This window comes from Suillus fuscotomentosus, assembly GCF_016647785.1.
Source record: "Suillus fuscotomentosus strain FC203 chromosome Unknown F5891scaffold_50, whole genome shotgun sequence".
Classification (NCBI taxonomy): Eukaryota; Fungi; Basidiomycota; class Agaricomycetes; order Boletales; family Suillaceae; genus Suillus; species Suillus fuscotomentosus.
This window is the reverse complement of record NW_024539562.1, coordinates 23,614-40,146: the sequence shown is the minus strand read 5'-3', so window position 1 is coordinate 40,146 and position 16,533 is coordinate 23,614. Positions and strand designations below refer to the sequence as shown.

General features: G+C 49.1%; 5 protein-coding genes across 5 annotated transcripts; 3 read left to right on the top strand and 2 right to left on the bottom strand.

The window, feature by feature from the left end:
• Positions 1–50: 50 nt before the first annotated feature.
• On the bottom strand, positions 51–1,488 carry F5891DRAFT_1149872 (ribosomal protein S5 domain 2-type protein; the record flags this gene model as incomplete). The annotated part of the gene is made up of 6 exons (XM_041365111.1): positions 51–548; positions 601–721; positions 772–914; positions 980–1,085; positions 1,151–1,270; positions 1,323–1,488. The coding sequence occupies 6 exons, from the start codon at positions 1,486–1,488 to the stop codon at positions 365–367; spliced, it is 840 nt and encodes a 279-aa protein (XP_041222530.1). The 3' UTR covers positions 51–364.
• Positions 1,487–6,563, bottom strand: F5891DRAFT_1113471 (P-loop containing nucleoside triphosphate hydrolase protein). Its single transcript, XM_041363754.1, has 4 exons — positions 5,824–6,563; positions 4,578–5,761; positions 3,026–4,518; positions 1,487–2,976 (listed from the first exon to the last, which is right to left on the bottom strand). The coding sequence occupies exons 1-4, from the start codon at positions 6,432–6,434 to the stop codon at positions 1,834–1,836; spliced, it is 4,431 nt and encodes a 1,476-aa protein (XP_041222529.1). The 5' UTR covers positions 6,435–6,563; the 3' UTR covers positions 1,487–1,833.
• Positions 6,564–9,287: 2,724 nt separating this feature from the next.
• F5891DRAFT_935056 (uncharacterized protein) lies at positions 9,288–9,695 on the top strand (the record flags this gene model as incomplete). Its single annotated transcript, XM_041374036.1, has 2 exons — positions 9,288–9,395; positions 9,444–9,695. Coding segments are annotated over 2 exons (360 nt in total), but the record flags the coding sequence as incomplete, so codon positions are not given.
• A 955-nt stretch (positions 9,696–10,650) lies between these two features.
• F5891DRAFT_1050876 (uncharacterized protein) lies at positions 10,651–11,489 on the top strand (the record flags this gene model as incomplete). Its single annotated transcript, XM_041362467.1, has 2 exons — positions 10,651–10,877; positions 10,971–11,489. A coding segment is annotated over one exon (519 nt), but the record flags the coding sequence as incomplete, so codon positions are not given.
• Positions 11,490–12,412: 923 nt separating this feature from the next.
• F5891DRAFT_561524 (uncharacterized protein) lies at positions 12,413–15,550 on the top strand. Its single transcript, XM_041372268.1, has 6 exons — positions 12,413–12,624; positions 12,674–12,706; positions 12,763–12,843; positions 12,900–12,995; positions 13,052–13,223; positions 13,272–15,550. Exons 1-6 carry the CDS (start codon positions 12,563–12,565, stop codon positions 15,342–15,344), a joined length of 2,517 nt encoding a protein of 838 aa, XP_041222526.1. The 5' UTR covers positions 12,413–12,562; the 3' UTR covers positions 15,345–15,550.
• Positions 15,551–16,533: the final 983 nt, after the last annotated feature.

Here is a 16,533-nt window from a genome sequence, read left to right as displayed (position 1 = left end):
CTATGATCGCCGTTACGATAATGTATACTCACACCAAACCATGCCTGCCCGTCCGCGGCAGATGCTAATAGTAAAAAGCGGGAGAATGTAATAATAATTGATGATAAATCCAGCGTGATTTATTGCGAGAAAATCGTTGACAACTACTGTACCACCATATACGGTAGTGCTGAGATCGGCGGCGACGAAGTTCGGATGTTCGAAAACACACGAGGACGTCGGTAACGGAACGACTATACATCCGTGACGATCGATGGTGCCCTCCTGTCGTGAAGGTACTGTCGCCTCATATATCATGGCAGGGCTACGCCAATAAGAGTCAAATTCTTCACTCACAACTGTCTCCACACGGACTCGTGTACCATCAGTCTTTGAGCTGCAAAGCTCTTTCTTTCGCTCTATTAATACACCGCAACAACGTCTCTTCCGAGATTGCGCCGCCTGATTCAGTAGTACTGATAAGCTCTCCTCGGTCATCTACGATAACCGTCAGCGTGACGTCCATCAGGGGCTCTTCGAATGCAGTGGGATCTGAGAGAACGTGCGATCTAGGAGTAGAAGATCAGTGCATAACTTTGAAAGAGCGAGAAGAGAACGTACGTGTCTAACACTCCAAAAGACGACGAAGCAAAATTTCGAGTCAATTGTACCGGCGATCGAGTTTTCCGCGAACACGTCGTGCGCCCAGTTTCTTCGTTGTAGGTGGCTTTAGGCAGCGTAGCTAGTTCATGTCATCAATGATGTGGCATGCCTCCAACACGTTGAACTCACTACTTCTGAGGGCACCCAACATGGCTAGCAGTGCCGCGTCAAACGCATTCCCATCATAATTTATACATGTGCAGTCCACATAGAGCGTCCAAACAGCTTTTCCGGGGTGGATGCACAACGAGGATAATGAAAGCACGCCTGAGCTGTGTCAGGAAAGAAGAAAAGACAAGAGTTCAAAGCCAAACAAACACATAGCGCGACGACCTACGCGACAAGAGCTTCGTTTAGTCTATCAGAAAGAACTTGAGCTTCTTCTGTCGGAGGACCTGGTTTGAATTTTGGAGAACAGATTGCAGGCAAATCGATGTTGGGTACTACGCAAATTTCGAACCAATCAGCTCCTGCTGTTGTGTGTAGAAGGAAGGAGTGGAAGAATCACCTAAAAAACCTTGTTCAGGGTGATCGAGCTCGGGCTCTGCGATTTCCGCCTTGACGCCACAAACAATCGTGGTGTCTCCCATACGCACAAGAGCAGAGCCATCAGCCGTTGATATCGATCCTGCAGCAAGCACATCATGGCGTAAGCACCAAAAGTTAGATAGATCACGTACCGACATTCACAGAAACGTTGCGCCACTCATCGAACGTCCGTCCATCTGGCCTGATTTTCTCGGCAATGAACCTTTCGAGATAAACGCGAGGGTGTAGTCTCTGGAAAATTTGAGCGCGCAGAGTTTCATCTGCTGCGGAGGAATTCGTGACAGATGAGGAAGACATGAAGGGGAATTACATATCATTCGATTTGGAAATTTCAGAACAGGTCAGAATCGCTACGGTAGCTTCACTCTATTGCAACGTAGCTAGCCAATGTACTGTACAACATGTAAATCCTTTGATAATAACTACAGTACAGATGAGTAAATAAATGATTGTGGTAGTACTACAAATGCGTAGTCGTGAAATGTCATTTGTGCCCAGTCAATAAAGCAGATAAAGAGAGAACAAACAAAAAAATACAGTGAAGGTCGAAGATATAGCTATCACGGCAGTAAGTTATCATAGCCGTTAGAACACAAGAGAATGCAATGGTAAAAAGAAACAAATACAGCAGCTAGCGAGCCTTTACTCGCTAACCCATTCCCCACCATTCGCAAGTCTGGCGAAGAGGCCTTTGCCCTCCACGAGACTCTCATACGTGCCTTGCTCGCGCACCTGGCCATCCTCGACGACAAGAATACGGTCGCACATCTTCATCACGGGAACCTTGTGTGTCACCATGATAGTAGTCCGCCCAACCTTCGCAGCTCGTATTGTCTCCAGGACAGCCGTCTGGTTGGCAGGATCGAGCGCTGAAGTACACTCGTCCAAAATTAAAATCTTGGCAGGTCGTGCGAGTGCGCGTGCGACTTGCAAACGTTGCGCTTGTCCACCTGAGATGAGAGACGCGTTCTCGCCGATGAGTGTGTCATAACCCTGTGGTAATGACATTACAAATTCGTGGACGTTCGCTGCACGAGCAGCGCGCTCGACGTCTGCGTCGCTCATTCCATTGTCCTCGCCGACTCGTCCGTAGGCAATGTTTTCTCGAATGCTGGCGTCGAAGAGGTTGGGGGTTTGGCTGACGACGGCAACATGGTCGCGAAGATAGTTGATATCCGTTGCACGAAGTTCATTGAGGCCCACCGAAATGGTGCCCGAAGTAGGCTCGTAGAGGCGTTGGAGGAGCGACGCAATGGTTGACTTGCCACATCCAGAAGCACCTACAATCGCTACACACTCTCCATCTGCAATGCGCATCGACATCTTATTCAAGACAGAGACATCAGGGTTGGTGGGGTAAGAGAATGATACATTGTTGAAGATAAGATCGCCCTCGATCCTCGGACGGAGGATACCCTGAGACTCGGAGCTCGTCGTGTCTAGCTTGATGAGCTCGTGCAAATCGTGCGTGGCCAGAACGGACTTGGCAATCTTTTGAGTAAAGGACATGAGTTGGGAGCCGATGGAGACGGTGAAGACGACGAGGTTGAGGACTTGACACATCTGGAGGTACGTGTACGTGCCTCTGGCGATCAGCACAGCGCCAACGTAGAAAAGAAGGGCCTCTGCTAAGTAGATGAGAGCGCTGGCGACACCATAAGAGCACCCCTCGACGAAAGCGCCGCGGACCCCAGTGGAAAGGCACTGTGAGGCAGCCTTGTCGAACTGAGCCTGAAGAACAGGCTCAAGAGACATAGCACGGATGCCACGGACGTTGAGAACAGACTACATAACAAATAAGAACGAGAAACATCAGGCAATGACAAAAACTTACTTCGTAGTACACCCTGGCAACCTCCTCACGAGCCCGCTTATTGCGTACCTCGCATTTTGCCACAAGGTTAGTCTGAAGACCCATGACTCCAACAAACACAGGCCCAATAGCGAGCCCAACGAATGTCAATTGCCACCCCCAAGCCATCGCCCAGAGGAGGCCAACTATCATCATCGCGCCAACAGCAACAATCTGGCCTACCACGACAGCAATCAATGTACGAGCGTCATCGCCATCCTTCACGATGACTTGAGTGAGCTTAGCTGCACCATTCTCGGGACGGTCAAACCAGCTCTTGTCCTGACTGAGAACATGCGAGAAAGCGATGTCGCGGAGGTGAGTGACCCAACGCATAGCGGAGGTTTCCATAAAGAAGAATTTGGAACCAAGAAGAAGCCCATCAAGGGCTGCAATTCCGAGGACGAGACCGCCGTAGGAGTTGATCAAGCTGGCATCTGAACCACCAGCCGAGACCAGAACAATGAGTTTGGAAAGGAGGAATGAAAATATGGGCGTCATCGCCCCGCTTAGCAAGCAGATGGTGAGCCCGACAAAAACGATTGGCTTGGTGGGAATGGTGGGGTACACAGAGCGTAGAAGGGCGAAAAGGCCGGGGGCTGGTGAAAGGTTAGATTGGTTTTGGGTGTCTTCATTTCCAGACGAAGGCACGACGATACTCTGTAGGACGCCATGATGCTTGCGCTCTCTGCGCTCTCTCCTGTTCGCAGCTTCCTCGGCGGTGCGCTTCAATGTCTCCTTCTCAGTCTCGAATTCCTCGTCATCTTCGACCATGCATACCGGCTCCGGGAAAGAGAAGATCGGGCGTGAAAATGTCGGAGAGGTAGGGGTGAACTGCAAGCTAAAACGGTGGCCGCCGTATGTGCGAGGGGGAACCGTGACTTCGGGAATGAAGATCGACATACTGCTCGGTCTCCGTTCTCTCCCTGCTGCACCACCCTTGAACTCCGTTATTTCTTCTATGGGTAACGCACTAGGGGGGATAAATCGACTCATCCGCCAGTCCTTGTCTTTCTCTGCTGCTGTAGGAAGAGGTGGTGGTGTTGTACTCGATTTCGTAAGCTCCGCAACAACATCGAACATCCAGTTGCCAAGCGTTGCCGTGACGGGGCGCATGCCGCCCAATGTCGGGGCTATGCTCATGTGTCGTTCGTGAATTGGGAGCTCTTCCTCTTCTTCTTCTTCCTCCTCCCCTGCGAGGATCGCTGCGACTGCATCGTACCCAGGAAGGTCGTCTTCAACTGCAAGACCGCCTGTACGAAGCATGCGAGCAAATTCATCATCTGCGTGCTCGAGGTCTGATCGAAAGCCTTGCTCGACCACGGAACCCTCCCGCATGACGTAGACAAAGTCAGTCTCTTCGATTGCAGCAACATCATGCGTAATGATGATTGTCGTGCGGTCCTGTCGCCATCTCCGAATAGCAGCCAAAATGAGTGCGCGAGTCGGGGGGTCTAATGCAGATGTTGCTTCATCTGAAACAAAACAACACAACTAAGAGACCAGATAAACAAGAGAGAAATGCAAAACTTACCGAGAATCAATATCTCAGGGTCACGAATTCGCGCACGCGCAATTGCGAGCCTCTGACGCTGTCCACCACTCAACTGAATGCCTTCCGCACCAGTACCGCTCAATAGGGTATCGTAGCCTTGGTCTAAACCAACCACCCAAGACTCAAGCATCGCAACTCTACACGCTTCTTCTACTTCTGCTCTACTAACGTCCTCCGATCGCTTGCCTTTTCCCACTGCGCCAAGAGCCACGTTCTCGTGAAGGCTTCCTGGGAAGACAGGTGCAGACGATGCGCCCTGCGCTACGCCGGCTATGCAGCCCGACACGTACGCGGCGTCAATATATCGCACATCCTGCTCGTCCAGACAAACATAGCCAGAGTCCGGATTGTAAACGCCCATCAAGATTGCACCAAGGGTGGACTTTCCGGAACCGCTTGATCCAACAATAAATGTTGTCTCGTGTGCGGGGAGGTACATGGTTACATCGCGGAGTACCTTTACGTCCGGTCGTGCGGGATATGCGAAGCACACGCCAGTCAGGCTCAGTTCACCGTAAAACGACTTTGGTTGTATTTTCCGGAGTTCTTGTAAACGTCGCGTTGGAGATGGTTGATGTGCTTCGGAGATCATACCTGCGAGTTCTGCAGCCGCGACCTTGCCTTTCATGAAGGTGATAAGAAGGGGTACGGCCATTTGGAGGTTGCTCGTTGCAATAAGGCATGCCCAGAAAACGCTCATGACTTGACCAGGTGTGTTCTTGCCTTCGCGAACAAGGTGAGCTCCGAACCAGAATCCTTGTACAAACATTGCCATTGTGACAAACTGGCTCAAGCCACATGTGAGGCCCCAGATTCCTGCAAGTCCATTCGCAGCTGCGCTTACGCGTCCGAGCACACGGGAAAGTACCCGAGTCTCGTGTGTAGCTGCGTTGAACGCTTTGATGGTGGCGATTGCAGACACGGCACGCTCGACGACGGTAGCGGCACTTGCAGTAAAGGTGCGCTCACGAGTAAGGAGAGGACCCGCCAGAACTTGAGAGAATGCCTGAATGATGATTAATGCGGGGGCGGCTGAGAGAATGACAAGGGTGAGGAGCGGTGACCAAACGAATGCGAGCACAAGGCTCGTTATGGTGGTGGTTAGATATTGAAGCAGCTGACCTGCTGCCAGTGACGAGGCTGCGCGTACGTCGTCGGTTTCTCTGTTGGATTTATGAAAAGACACTCATAATTAAGCGCTCAGACAGATAAAAGAATTGCTAACCTAGCAAACTTGGCCATGAGGCCGCCAGCGCCTATGGGGGAATCTTCGGACGTGTCTTGCACTTGGCCCGCAGGTGCAGACCCGTCGACCCCCATCCGGAGATCGAACCATGACATCTCCTTGTTGACAACAGACTGATACACGAGCCGTCTAAGCTCCACGACATTGTGCTCCCCAGTAGAAATCCACAAACTACTCGTGATGCTACTCATGACGAGCGCGCTAATACTGAGTGCTATGAGTTCAATTGCTGCAATGCCCACACCATGAAGTAGCGCATCCTTGGCGGATTGCGGTGGGTTGGGTGTCAATGGGAAAGCGGCAAAGGCGTTGAATGACTGCCCAACGGCATAAGTCATAAGGGGAGCGATGGCGCCGGTAGCGACAGAAGACAAAATGGCCGGTGTTAGAAGAACCAGCTTCCTTCGCGGAGTGAGGAATGAGAACAGCAGCTTCGTTGATGGAACAGGTGCTGAATGACCGTTAGGAATGTCGTGAATTGATGTTGTCTCAGAGACATTGGAGTCATTTTTGATATCAAGTATCGACGAAGAAGCTGAATGAATTGTTGACCGAATTGAAGGATCTGATGTTGGATCATGGTTCTTCATCGTCGTTCTACGCGATAAAATCGCCTCTGCAATCGTCTGAATGGTATAAGGGAGAGAAACGTCGAAAGCCAGTCTGCCATTCCCGCATTTTTGTTGTTTCAATTGTGGCTTTAGTTCCGCTTCACTATTGTCTTCCCACGTGGGAAGACAATCACACAATGGACGTTGAGACAATAAAAAATGTTATGTAATCAGGTACAAAGCCTTTGCACAATAATGGAAAACAATGGCCTATTACTTTCTACCACCATGCTGCGCACTGCGCTCTCAGCTCCCACTTATTGTGTGCCAAGTATGCGATTATATTGCAGCTGAGGACTTTGATCCAGTGTCATCTATTATTGCGAGTGGCAGATCTCTCAAACAGGAGGCCTTTTCATCTTGCGCCATGAGAGCGGTGAAATATCGATTCTGTTGTGTGCGGACAGATGGTCCACATACAAAGTTGCCGAGTGGGTACGCCTGGCTGGAACGGAATACACACCACGAGCAACCCCCTTGCTCAGCTTTTCACTCACTCGGAATTTGGGTCGCAGCACAGACAACGGTTGTGAAATTTCCTGCTTCGATTGTCGAGAGACACTTAAGATAATCAGGTGTCAAATGATTGTCTCAACAACAAGACGTTGAGTTTGCAATGTGACAGCACAGAATGAACAAAATCAGATATCCAACAACCTCAATAATTCGCAACACTAACGATCTTCTCGATACAACCGACACATGAGGGGCACCGATTAAAGCGGTGAGCTACTAGAGGATCCGTGGCATCCTAGCTCTTCCTCAGGCCAATATATGGATACACGCGAATAACAGGAAGACAATAACTGTGTGCCAATGTACCACTACGTCCTGTGATTCGATAGCTTGGACGGTATCTGGCAAGGTGTGTGGCGACGCCGATGCGACGGGATTTGTGTGGTTTGCCTAAGAGAAATAAGCATCAGTTGTTTTATTGGTGACGTGGAAAGGTAACCGACAGTGTGTTTCAGATGGCCCGATACCAGCGAGGCGGGCCTTCCCTCCCCAGCGCTTCCTTCAATGCATTGTATTTTTCCTCCGGTGGCATGTGGGTTGGTAACTGCTCCCAAGGATCGTCACAAGCGAATGCAATGCACCAGAAGTATTTGCCCTTGGGAGTTTTCACTCGACGAAAGCTGGTGTAAGGAAGAACACCTGTCCGTGCCATAACATCCCTCGATCCGAGGAGAATCATATCACTTGTGTCTTCGGGTTTCTTGGCGGGTGGATGACTCACATCAAGGGCTCGTTGCTTCAACCAACTATCGCTAACGAGATATCCATAATATTTTACCATGACTGCGATGCGTGAAGAAGGATTAGGGTACGGACGGGTTTCCGACGCAACTGCAAGCTCTCAAGATCTCACCTTTGATTTGTGATAGTGTTTGACATCAACTTTGAACCAAGACAACAAATTACATAATATTGGCGTATACCTAACTTTTAATTTGACATTTGGCTTGCTACTGACCGTGAGTACTGACCCCGTCATCTCATAGCAACGCTGGCGACTCGTTCATTTAACTCATTGAATTCATGAAAATGAACCACTGCGATATGTTTCGTGCTAGATGAATGGTTGTAAAGATGGCGCACCTCCATCATTGCAGCAATTCATCCGAGTTGAGGTGGTTCGAAGTTCAAACGTTCAACGAGTCTGGCTGTAGGTCTGAATTATATTATGACCGTGACTGTTGAAAGTCCTTTCGACAGTGAAGCATCGTACGTGCATTTTCGAAGATTCCTCTGCTTCCCTCCATGTGCCTAACCGTCATATGGTTGACGGGGAACCGCGCGCTTCATTATCATACTTCGGAACATCCCATGAATGGTTCTGCCTCAGGGATAATTTTTGTAGGACCTTGTTTCACTGCCCTGGATCCATCAGCCGTATATGGCATGGCAAGCTTTGGCGCCAGATCAGATCATGTTTCACTGTCAAAATTGACGCCTGCAGCACGGTTAAGCAAGTCCAAGTCATATACTTCTGGTGGCTATTTCTCTCCTTTCTCCAGTTGCTGATCTAGTGTTTCTGCATGCTCTTGAGAATCAAGGACAGTATGGTAAGCTCATCCCTTTGATGAACATCTCGGTAGATTTTAAACGCCTGTCTCAGGGACTTGATTCTGTGCCACCCCGGGCGCCGGCGCAACCATCTACACCTTGGCATCCGATAAGAACGTAATTTTGGATGCCGTGCAGAGCCCCAGCTATATATTTCCACCATTTCTCCCTGCGTACTTTGTTATGTTTCTCCCGGCTCAAAACATGGCAAGCCCATTATCACGACCAAGTCCCCCACCTGTCGCAACCGACCTTACGACCAACGAGTAAGTAGCAAGCTAGACTCAGTTGTCCATAACACCCATGAATACACAGGAATGGAATCCAAGCCTCCGACCTTCTTCAGAATATGTAAATATCAACCAATCGGCATGGTATACTTGACATCTAACTATATTGTCTCAAAGGTCAAGCACCCTGAAGGAGATCCGGGATGCACTGAAGCTGAATAATGCGAATGAGGAACGTGGAGGCCCGGCTAAGAATATGTAGATAATAACCAACCAGCACAGCAAACATGACGTCTAACTATATTGTTTCAAAGGTCAGACACCCTGGAGCAGCCCCCGGACAATGGCCAGATCAATTTGGATAATGCGAACAAGAATCCTGCGGCATCCATCGAAGGAAGCCCTGCTAAGAATATGTGAATATCACTCACCAGCACCGTACACTTGACGTCTGACTATATTTTGTCACAGGTCAGACACGCTGGGGCACATTCTCGAAGTCCTTAAAGGATCAAATATCGCGGAAGAACGCGGAAAAGATGATGATTCAAAGTTTTGGGCGACATACAAGAAAGTTTCGACTGAGTACGATGACGACTTCCTCGAGCGGGCAAATGATGATATGGGCATTATTCTGACCTTTGTGCGTTTCTGTCTACTTCTCTCGATGCTAGTCTCACAGGAGTATTAGGCTGGTCTGTTCTCAGCCGTCAACTCTACTTTCATCATCGGAATGCAGCCTAATCCAGGAGACACCACCAATGTCCTTCTCCTGTATCTAATCCAGCTAACTATCAATGGCCCGAATTCCGTACCTGATATCAACACTCTTTCGTCATCTACAGTATTTCCCTCCTCGACCGTCTGGATCCAATCGCTTTCCTACGCTAGCCTCACATTCAGCGTCTTGGCCGCATTTGGAGCTGTCTTGGGCAAACAGTGGCTAAACTCTTACAAGGTAGCTCGAGAGGGAGAGACTCTTGAAGAGCGCGGCATAGAGAGGCAGATGAAGCTAGACGGAATAGAATATTTCCGCCTGCAGACCATTTTGCAGACATTCCTGATACTACTCCAGATGTCACTCGTGCTCTTCTGCCTCTCGCTAAGCGCCCACATTTGGGTCTTGCAAACCACGATATCCAGCGTCATCATCTGCGTTACAGCTTTCGGTATTCTATTTTATGTCGGCACTTTCCTCCTGTCGGTGTTGCGTCTGGACAGTCCTTTCCAGACACCAGCCTCGGAAGGATTGGCACCCATCTTCCAAAAAATTCTTCCACACAAATTCAAATTCACTCCCAAGTCTGACGTATTCGCCAAATCATCTGCCATTCGCTGGATTCTAGAGACATCAACAAACCCGGACATTGTCGAGACTGCAGCTGCGATTATACCTCGCATGCAATGGCGTCCCAACCTTGATGCTTCAGCAGCCTTCGCACGTTTGCGCCATAACTTCATGGCATGCGAGGATAAGGCAGAGCTATATTTGAAGTATGGCAAGGCCATAGCACATCTTTACATTCAGCCGGTGAAAATAAAGAAGGAACTCCTGGAATTTCGATGGAATAATAAATTTCAGGGAACCCAAAGTCGTTTCATTCGCGATGCGTTCATGGCTGGACGGGCTGCCTACGAACGGCTCAAGAGTCCAGAGAAAAAAGATGATGAAAAGAAGCATCAGGCCGATACGCGCACTGCTCTCAGAACAATGCTTGTCCATGGAATGGACAAACAACTTTCACGTCCGGATGATGAAGCCTTGATTTGGTGGGGTAATCTGCGCTGGTATGTCAGTGCAGGGGGTGAACCCAGCTGTGAAGAAGAAGAATTTGACTGGCTCGTCGATTACCTGGAGGGCGATGCAAAAGACGATAAAACAAAAGGCGACGCTTTGCTTGCGCTGAGCGCCATGCAGGGACTAGGGAGCCCTACCAAGCAACAGTCCTATATCAGCTCGCTTATCCGCTGTATGGGCCCCACCGAACCTCCCCGAGTCCGGCACACCGCACTTAGAGCTGTTTTTGAAGCTCGAGAAGCACTAGCTTCGATGACAAGTGCCTTGATGCCAGAGGGTGTCGACGCACAACTCCTGGATAAGCTTTCTTGCGCTCTTTTGACTGCTGTACGTCCAAATAACAATGTCCATGACACTGGACCCGACGCCTCTTTCCACGAACATAGAGACACTTGCTACCTCGACCTCATCCGTGCTCTGATAAAGAACGACGAGTGGTATCAACGTCTGATCCGTGACGGTCATCTCCGCCGGTGTATTTCTCTAGTGGACAGAGTCAGTCACCAACAGCGTGGCTGGTATTCCGGATTCTGCCTTCTTGTGATCATCGGGCACATCAAGTCGTCACATAAGGATCTTCCCTTCAGTCCTGCCGAAGAGAGGTGGCGGTCACTCATCGCACACGCATGGTCCACAGTGCAATATAACATGGAGGATGACCTCGTCATCGATGGAATATCAGCCCTCGTGACAGCAACGAGGATGAATTTGAAAGCCTCGTATAATAGTGTTCCAAAGGGGTGGTTCGCAGATTGCGCTGTAAAGGTGCACGAGGTTTGGGTCAAATTGCAGGAGAAACAAGCGACCCTTGTGAAGGGTGGTGTAGCTCGTGCCAGAGTTGATACCGCAATACCCAATGTGCAGGGTCTGCACGACGAGCTGACTCATATGGTCAAGAAACGGAACACATCACAAGGACTTGGCTTCGGGATCGTGAAAGACATGCATCCGTTACGGGCAATTAGTCATGGCCGGCCGCCCACTCGGAAATAGGCGGATTAATAATGATAACGTATCATACTAGTAGTTTTTCAAGGACATTGATCATTTACTGCAACATATATTTTACGAGAGTGCCGCAGGAAGTGCCCTACTACTTGGTAAGGAAGACATCATTACATCAATGTTACTAATAAGTAGTATTAAGTCCTCTGATGAGCCCCTTCATCCGGGCGAAATCCAAGTCTGAACCCACGAAATCACCGTGACTACAAATTTTCAATCTCAACATCTCAAGAAACGCCCACAGGCAGAGTGGTTACGAGTCCAGTCCACCGATACCCAACGCCCAAAATACGACTCGCTAGATGGCAACAGCGACTCACTTCCAACTCATTGGATTCATAACTAGTATAAATCACCGAGGCTCGTGCTACACGCATCGCTACCTCAGCGACGAATGGTGGGGATGGATCGAACCCTCCAGTCTGGTTGCGGCTCCAAATATTTGTAAATTGTATTTGTGGCTATCGAAAATCATTTCGTGCATGTACTATCTCTCTACTTTCCTCCTTGCGTATGTCCCTGACCTTTCCCTGTAGTAACTAGCACTAACTTGTACATTGATGGCGAACCGCGCGCTCATCAAGATACTTTTTCTGTAGGACCTCGTCTCACTTCCCCGGGACCATCCGCCGTATATGGCACCACAAGATTTGGCGCTAGATAAAAGCATGCTTCGGTGTCAAAATTGGCGCCAGCCCCGCGACTAGGTAGGTCTGAGTCATATACCTCCGGTTATCATTTCTCCATCCATTCACTAATCGAGTGCTTCTGCGCGCCATTGGGAATCTAGAATGGTGTGGTAAGCTGACTCCTCAGGATGAGCGTCTCGGCAAATTTCAAACGCCTATCTCAGGGACTTGATTCTGTGTCACCTTGGGCGCCGGCGCAACCAACTACACCTTGGCGTCCGATAAGAATGTACTTTTCGGATACCGTGCAGAGCCCCAGCTATATATTTCCAACACTTCTTCCTCCCTACTTTTTTCTGTGTCTCCCCAGCCCAAATTATGGCAAGCGCATCATCACGGCCCAGTCCCATACCTGTCGCTACCGACCTTCTGACCAACGAGTAAGTAGCAAGCTAGACTCAGTTGTCCATAACACCCATGAACACACAGGAATACGATCGAGGCTGACCTTGTTACGAATATGTAAATTTCAACCAATCAGCATGGTATAATTGACGTCTGACTCTATTGTCTGAAAGGGCAAGTACCCTAGAGCAGATCCGGGATGAACTCAGACCGAATAATGTGAACGAGGACCGTGGAAGCCTAGTCGAGGATATGTAATCATCAACCAATAAGCACGGTACATTTGATGTCTAACTATATTGTCTTAAAGGTCATACACCATGAAGACACTGAACAATGGGGCCGGACCGAATAGCGCGACGGAGAATCCTGCGGTGTTCATTGAAGGAAGCCTTGCTATGAATATGTGAATGTCAATTCATCAGCACGGTTCACTTGACATCTAACTATATCTTGTCACAGGTCAGACACGCTGGGGCAGATTCTCGAAGTCCTTCGAGAATCTACTATTGCAGGAGAGCACGGAAAAGATGCCAAGTCAAAGTTCTGGGCGAAATATAAGAAGATTTCGAATGAGTACGATGATGACTTCCTCAACCGGGCGCACAACGATATAACCGTTATCCTGACTTTTGTGTGTTCGTTTCTATATTTATTGACGCAAATCTCATGGATGAATCAGGCTGGTCTACTCTCGACCGTCATCGCCACTTTCGTCATCGGAATGCAGCCCGACCCGACAGACACTACCAATGCCCTCTTGGTGCAGCTCATAGAAATCACTATTAACGGGTCAAGTGCCTCACGTGATATAAGCAATCTTTCATCGTCTACGGGATATTCCTCTTCAACTGTCTGGATACAAACTCTTGCCTATATGAGTCTAGCGCTCAGTGTCATCGCTGCATTTGGAGGTGTTTTGGGAAAGCAATGTCTCAATTCATACGAGGCAGCTCGGGAAAAGGGAGGAACTTCAGAAGAGAGTGGGATGCGGAGGCAGATGAAACTAGACGGGCTGGTTCGTTTCCAGCTGCGCCCTTTGTTGCAGGTATTCCTTGTGCTCCTCCAGATTGCACTTGTGCTCTTCAGCATCTCACTATGCCTCAAGACGTGGGCAGACTCCGTGCCAACATTCGGATTCATGGCAACCAGTGCAACTCTTATCGCTCTTTCCTATGCAGGCACCATCCTCGTGTCAGTGTGGTGGCCCAATAGTCCTTTTCAGACACCGGGGACAGATATGATTCGGGCGCTCTGCAAGAAAATTCTACCAAAAAGACATTTATATCCTTCTACGTTCGCCATATCGTCAGCCATACGCTGGATACTAGAGACGTCGACAGACCCATCCATTGTCGAGGCTGCGGCTGCAATGGTACCTTCCGTGCCGTGGTCGCCGAACCTTGACGCTTCAGCAGCCTTCGTCCGTTTACGTGAGAGTTTCGTGGCGTGTCGTGACAGGGACGAGCTATATGTAAAGTATGGCAAGGCCATGGCCCATCTTTGCATCCAGTCGGTGAAAATCAAGAAGAAACATTTGTTGTTTCGTTGGGATGATAATAAATTCAAGTCAACCCGAAGTCGTTTCATCCGTGATGCATTCATTGCTGGACAGGGTGCCTACTATCAGTCGAAGAATTCACTCTTACCAAACGATATACTGAAGTATCGGGCCGATACACGCACCGCTCTCAGGACGATGCTTGTCCATGGACAATCCTTGGGGCTTTCACGTCCTGATGATGAAGAGTTGATTTGGTCCGGTGATCTGTGCTGGTATCACGGCGATGGGGATGAAAATAGCTACGAAGAGTTTGATTGGCTCGTTGATTACCTGGCGAGCGACACAAACACAGACGATGAAACAGAAGGCGACGCTTTGCTTGCGCTGAGCGCCATGCAGGGATTAGGGAGCTCTACCAAGCAACAGTCCTACATCAGCTCCCTTATCCGTTGTTTGCACTCCACCACATCCCCCCGTGTCCGACACGCCGCGCTTAGAGCTGTTTTTGAAGCTCGAGAAGCACTAGCTTTTATAACCGATGCCTCAATGCCACAGGGTGTTGACGGACAACTCCTGGATGAGCTTTCCAAGGCTCTTCTAGCTGCCGTGCGTCTAGGTGCCGACGCACAACTCCTGACTGCTATTTTAACTGCTGTGCGTCCAAAGGACGACCAGACAACCTACGACACTGGACCCGACGGCTCTTCCCACGAAAATCGAGACTATTGCTACATCCGCCTCATCTACGCTTTGACAAAGAACGACGAGTGGTGTCGACGTCTGACCCGTGATGGCCATCTCGAACGGTGTATTTCCCTAGTTGACGGAGTGTCTCAAAAGGGCCATACGGATGTCGGATTCTGCCTTCTAGTGATCTTTGGGCGCATTGCGTCCTTGGGCAAGGATTTTCCTTTCAGTCCTGCCGAGGAAAGATGGCGGCTACTCCTCAAGAACCCATGGAACTCGGCAAAATATCTTGTAGGGGAAGATGGCTATGTCGATGAAATACCAGCCTTCGTGACAGCGACGAGGCTGAATTTGACAGTCTCGGATGATTGTGTTCCGAAGGAGTGGTTCAAAGGTCTCGCTGCAGATGTTCGTATGACTTTGGTCGATTTGAGGGATTCGGAGAGACAAGCGATCCTTGCGGATGATGGTGTAGCTCAGGCTACCATGGACGCTGCGTTATCCTCTATGCAGGGCTTGTACGACGATTTATGTCGTATGACCGAGGACCAGAAGGCCCTGTAAAGGGAAGGTGGACCTTTGGACTGACAGATAACATCGTAGTGACGTACTTACTGTTTCGCATTTGTCACCCACATTCCCGTGGTTAGATTAGTGGGTCCATGAGATAGATGAGATTTACTCACAGAAAGGCCATTTTTTTACTTATCTTGTATTCATTGTAATCGTAGTTCTGTCTTGTCTATCAAGAAGTAGGCGACTAACGTTTGAGCACCACAGTCGTGTTAAGTGCTGAGTGTCACTTAGATCCAACGAAGCATTTATCCATAGCAAATCGATTTGAACCACACAGTCAATAGTAGTCAGATTTCCGTTCAAGTGTTAAAATCACAGGTTGAGTACAGAGTGAATATGTACAACCGTTGCAGAAAAAACAGATGAAATGAAATTTATCATGTGACACGTAGACATTGGAAGACTCTGTATATTGTGCGTCTTCGCCCTCGTAAGCCTGCAATTCGAGGAAGCGTATGAGCAGGTGCATTGCGACAGCATATAAAAACCTGCATGTCAAAATGGCTGCCTCTCTTTGGATCGGCTTGTCACTTGACGAGTACTTTTTCGACCTGAATTCTCTCTGGGCAAAAGACGACAATGAGCAAGGGGTAAATCGAAAGACAATACTTTCATATACTGCCCACACCTGGCGCACTCAACGCTTGCATCATGCCACGCTGGCCTCTCGTACCAACTACTATTGAGTCTAGACAATACAGACTCTGAACGTGAAACCTTGTCTGATGACAGATTGAGCCGTGCCCCCAGACTGTTGTATTTTCACCGACGGAGAACACTAGAATGAGGATTAGTGACATAGAGCTAAGACCGGAGGGAGAGCATCGGAGGAAGAGAGGACGATGGTGATGACGAAAGCATGGAAGATGCTAGGAGGAGAGCGAGGCTGGGACGATTTCCTGAGTGGAGAGCGTATCATAGATGTACATCCTGCTAACGTTCAAAGATTATCATCACATAATACAGAAATAATTTGACAGGCACATAGTATTTTTACTAGAAGAGACCTGCAGAACTTGATATCATGTGGGACCTCAGATCTAGATCATCCGGCGCCGGGATGTATCATTGACCGAAGCATGTCAATCGAGACATGACCTATGCGTAGCAATTGCGACGTTGATGTAGGGGTATGTCAGAACGTGTGAGAGTGTCATGGAAAGCGCCAGATCGTGTA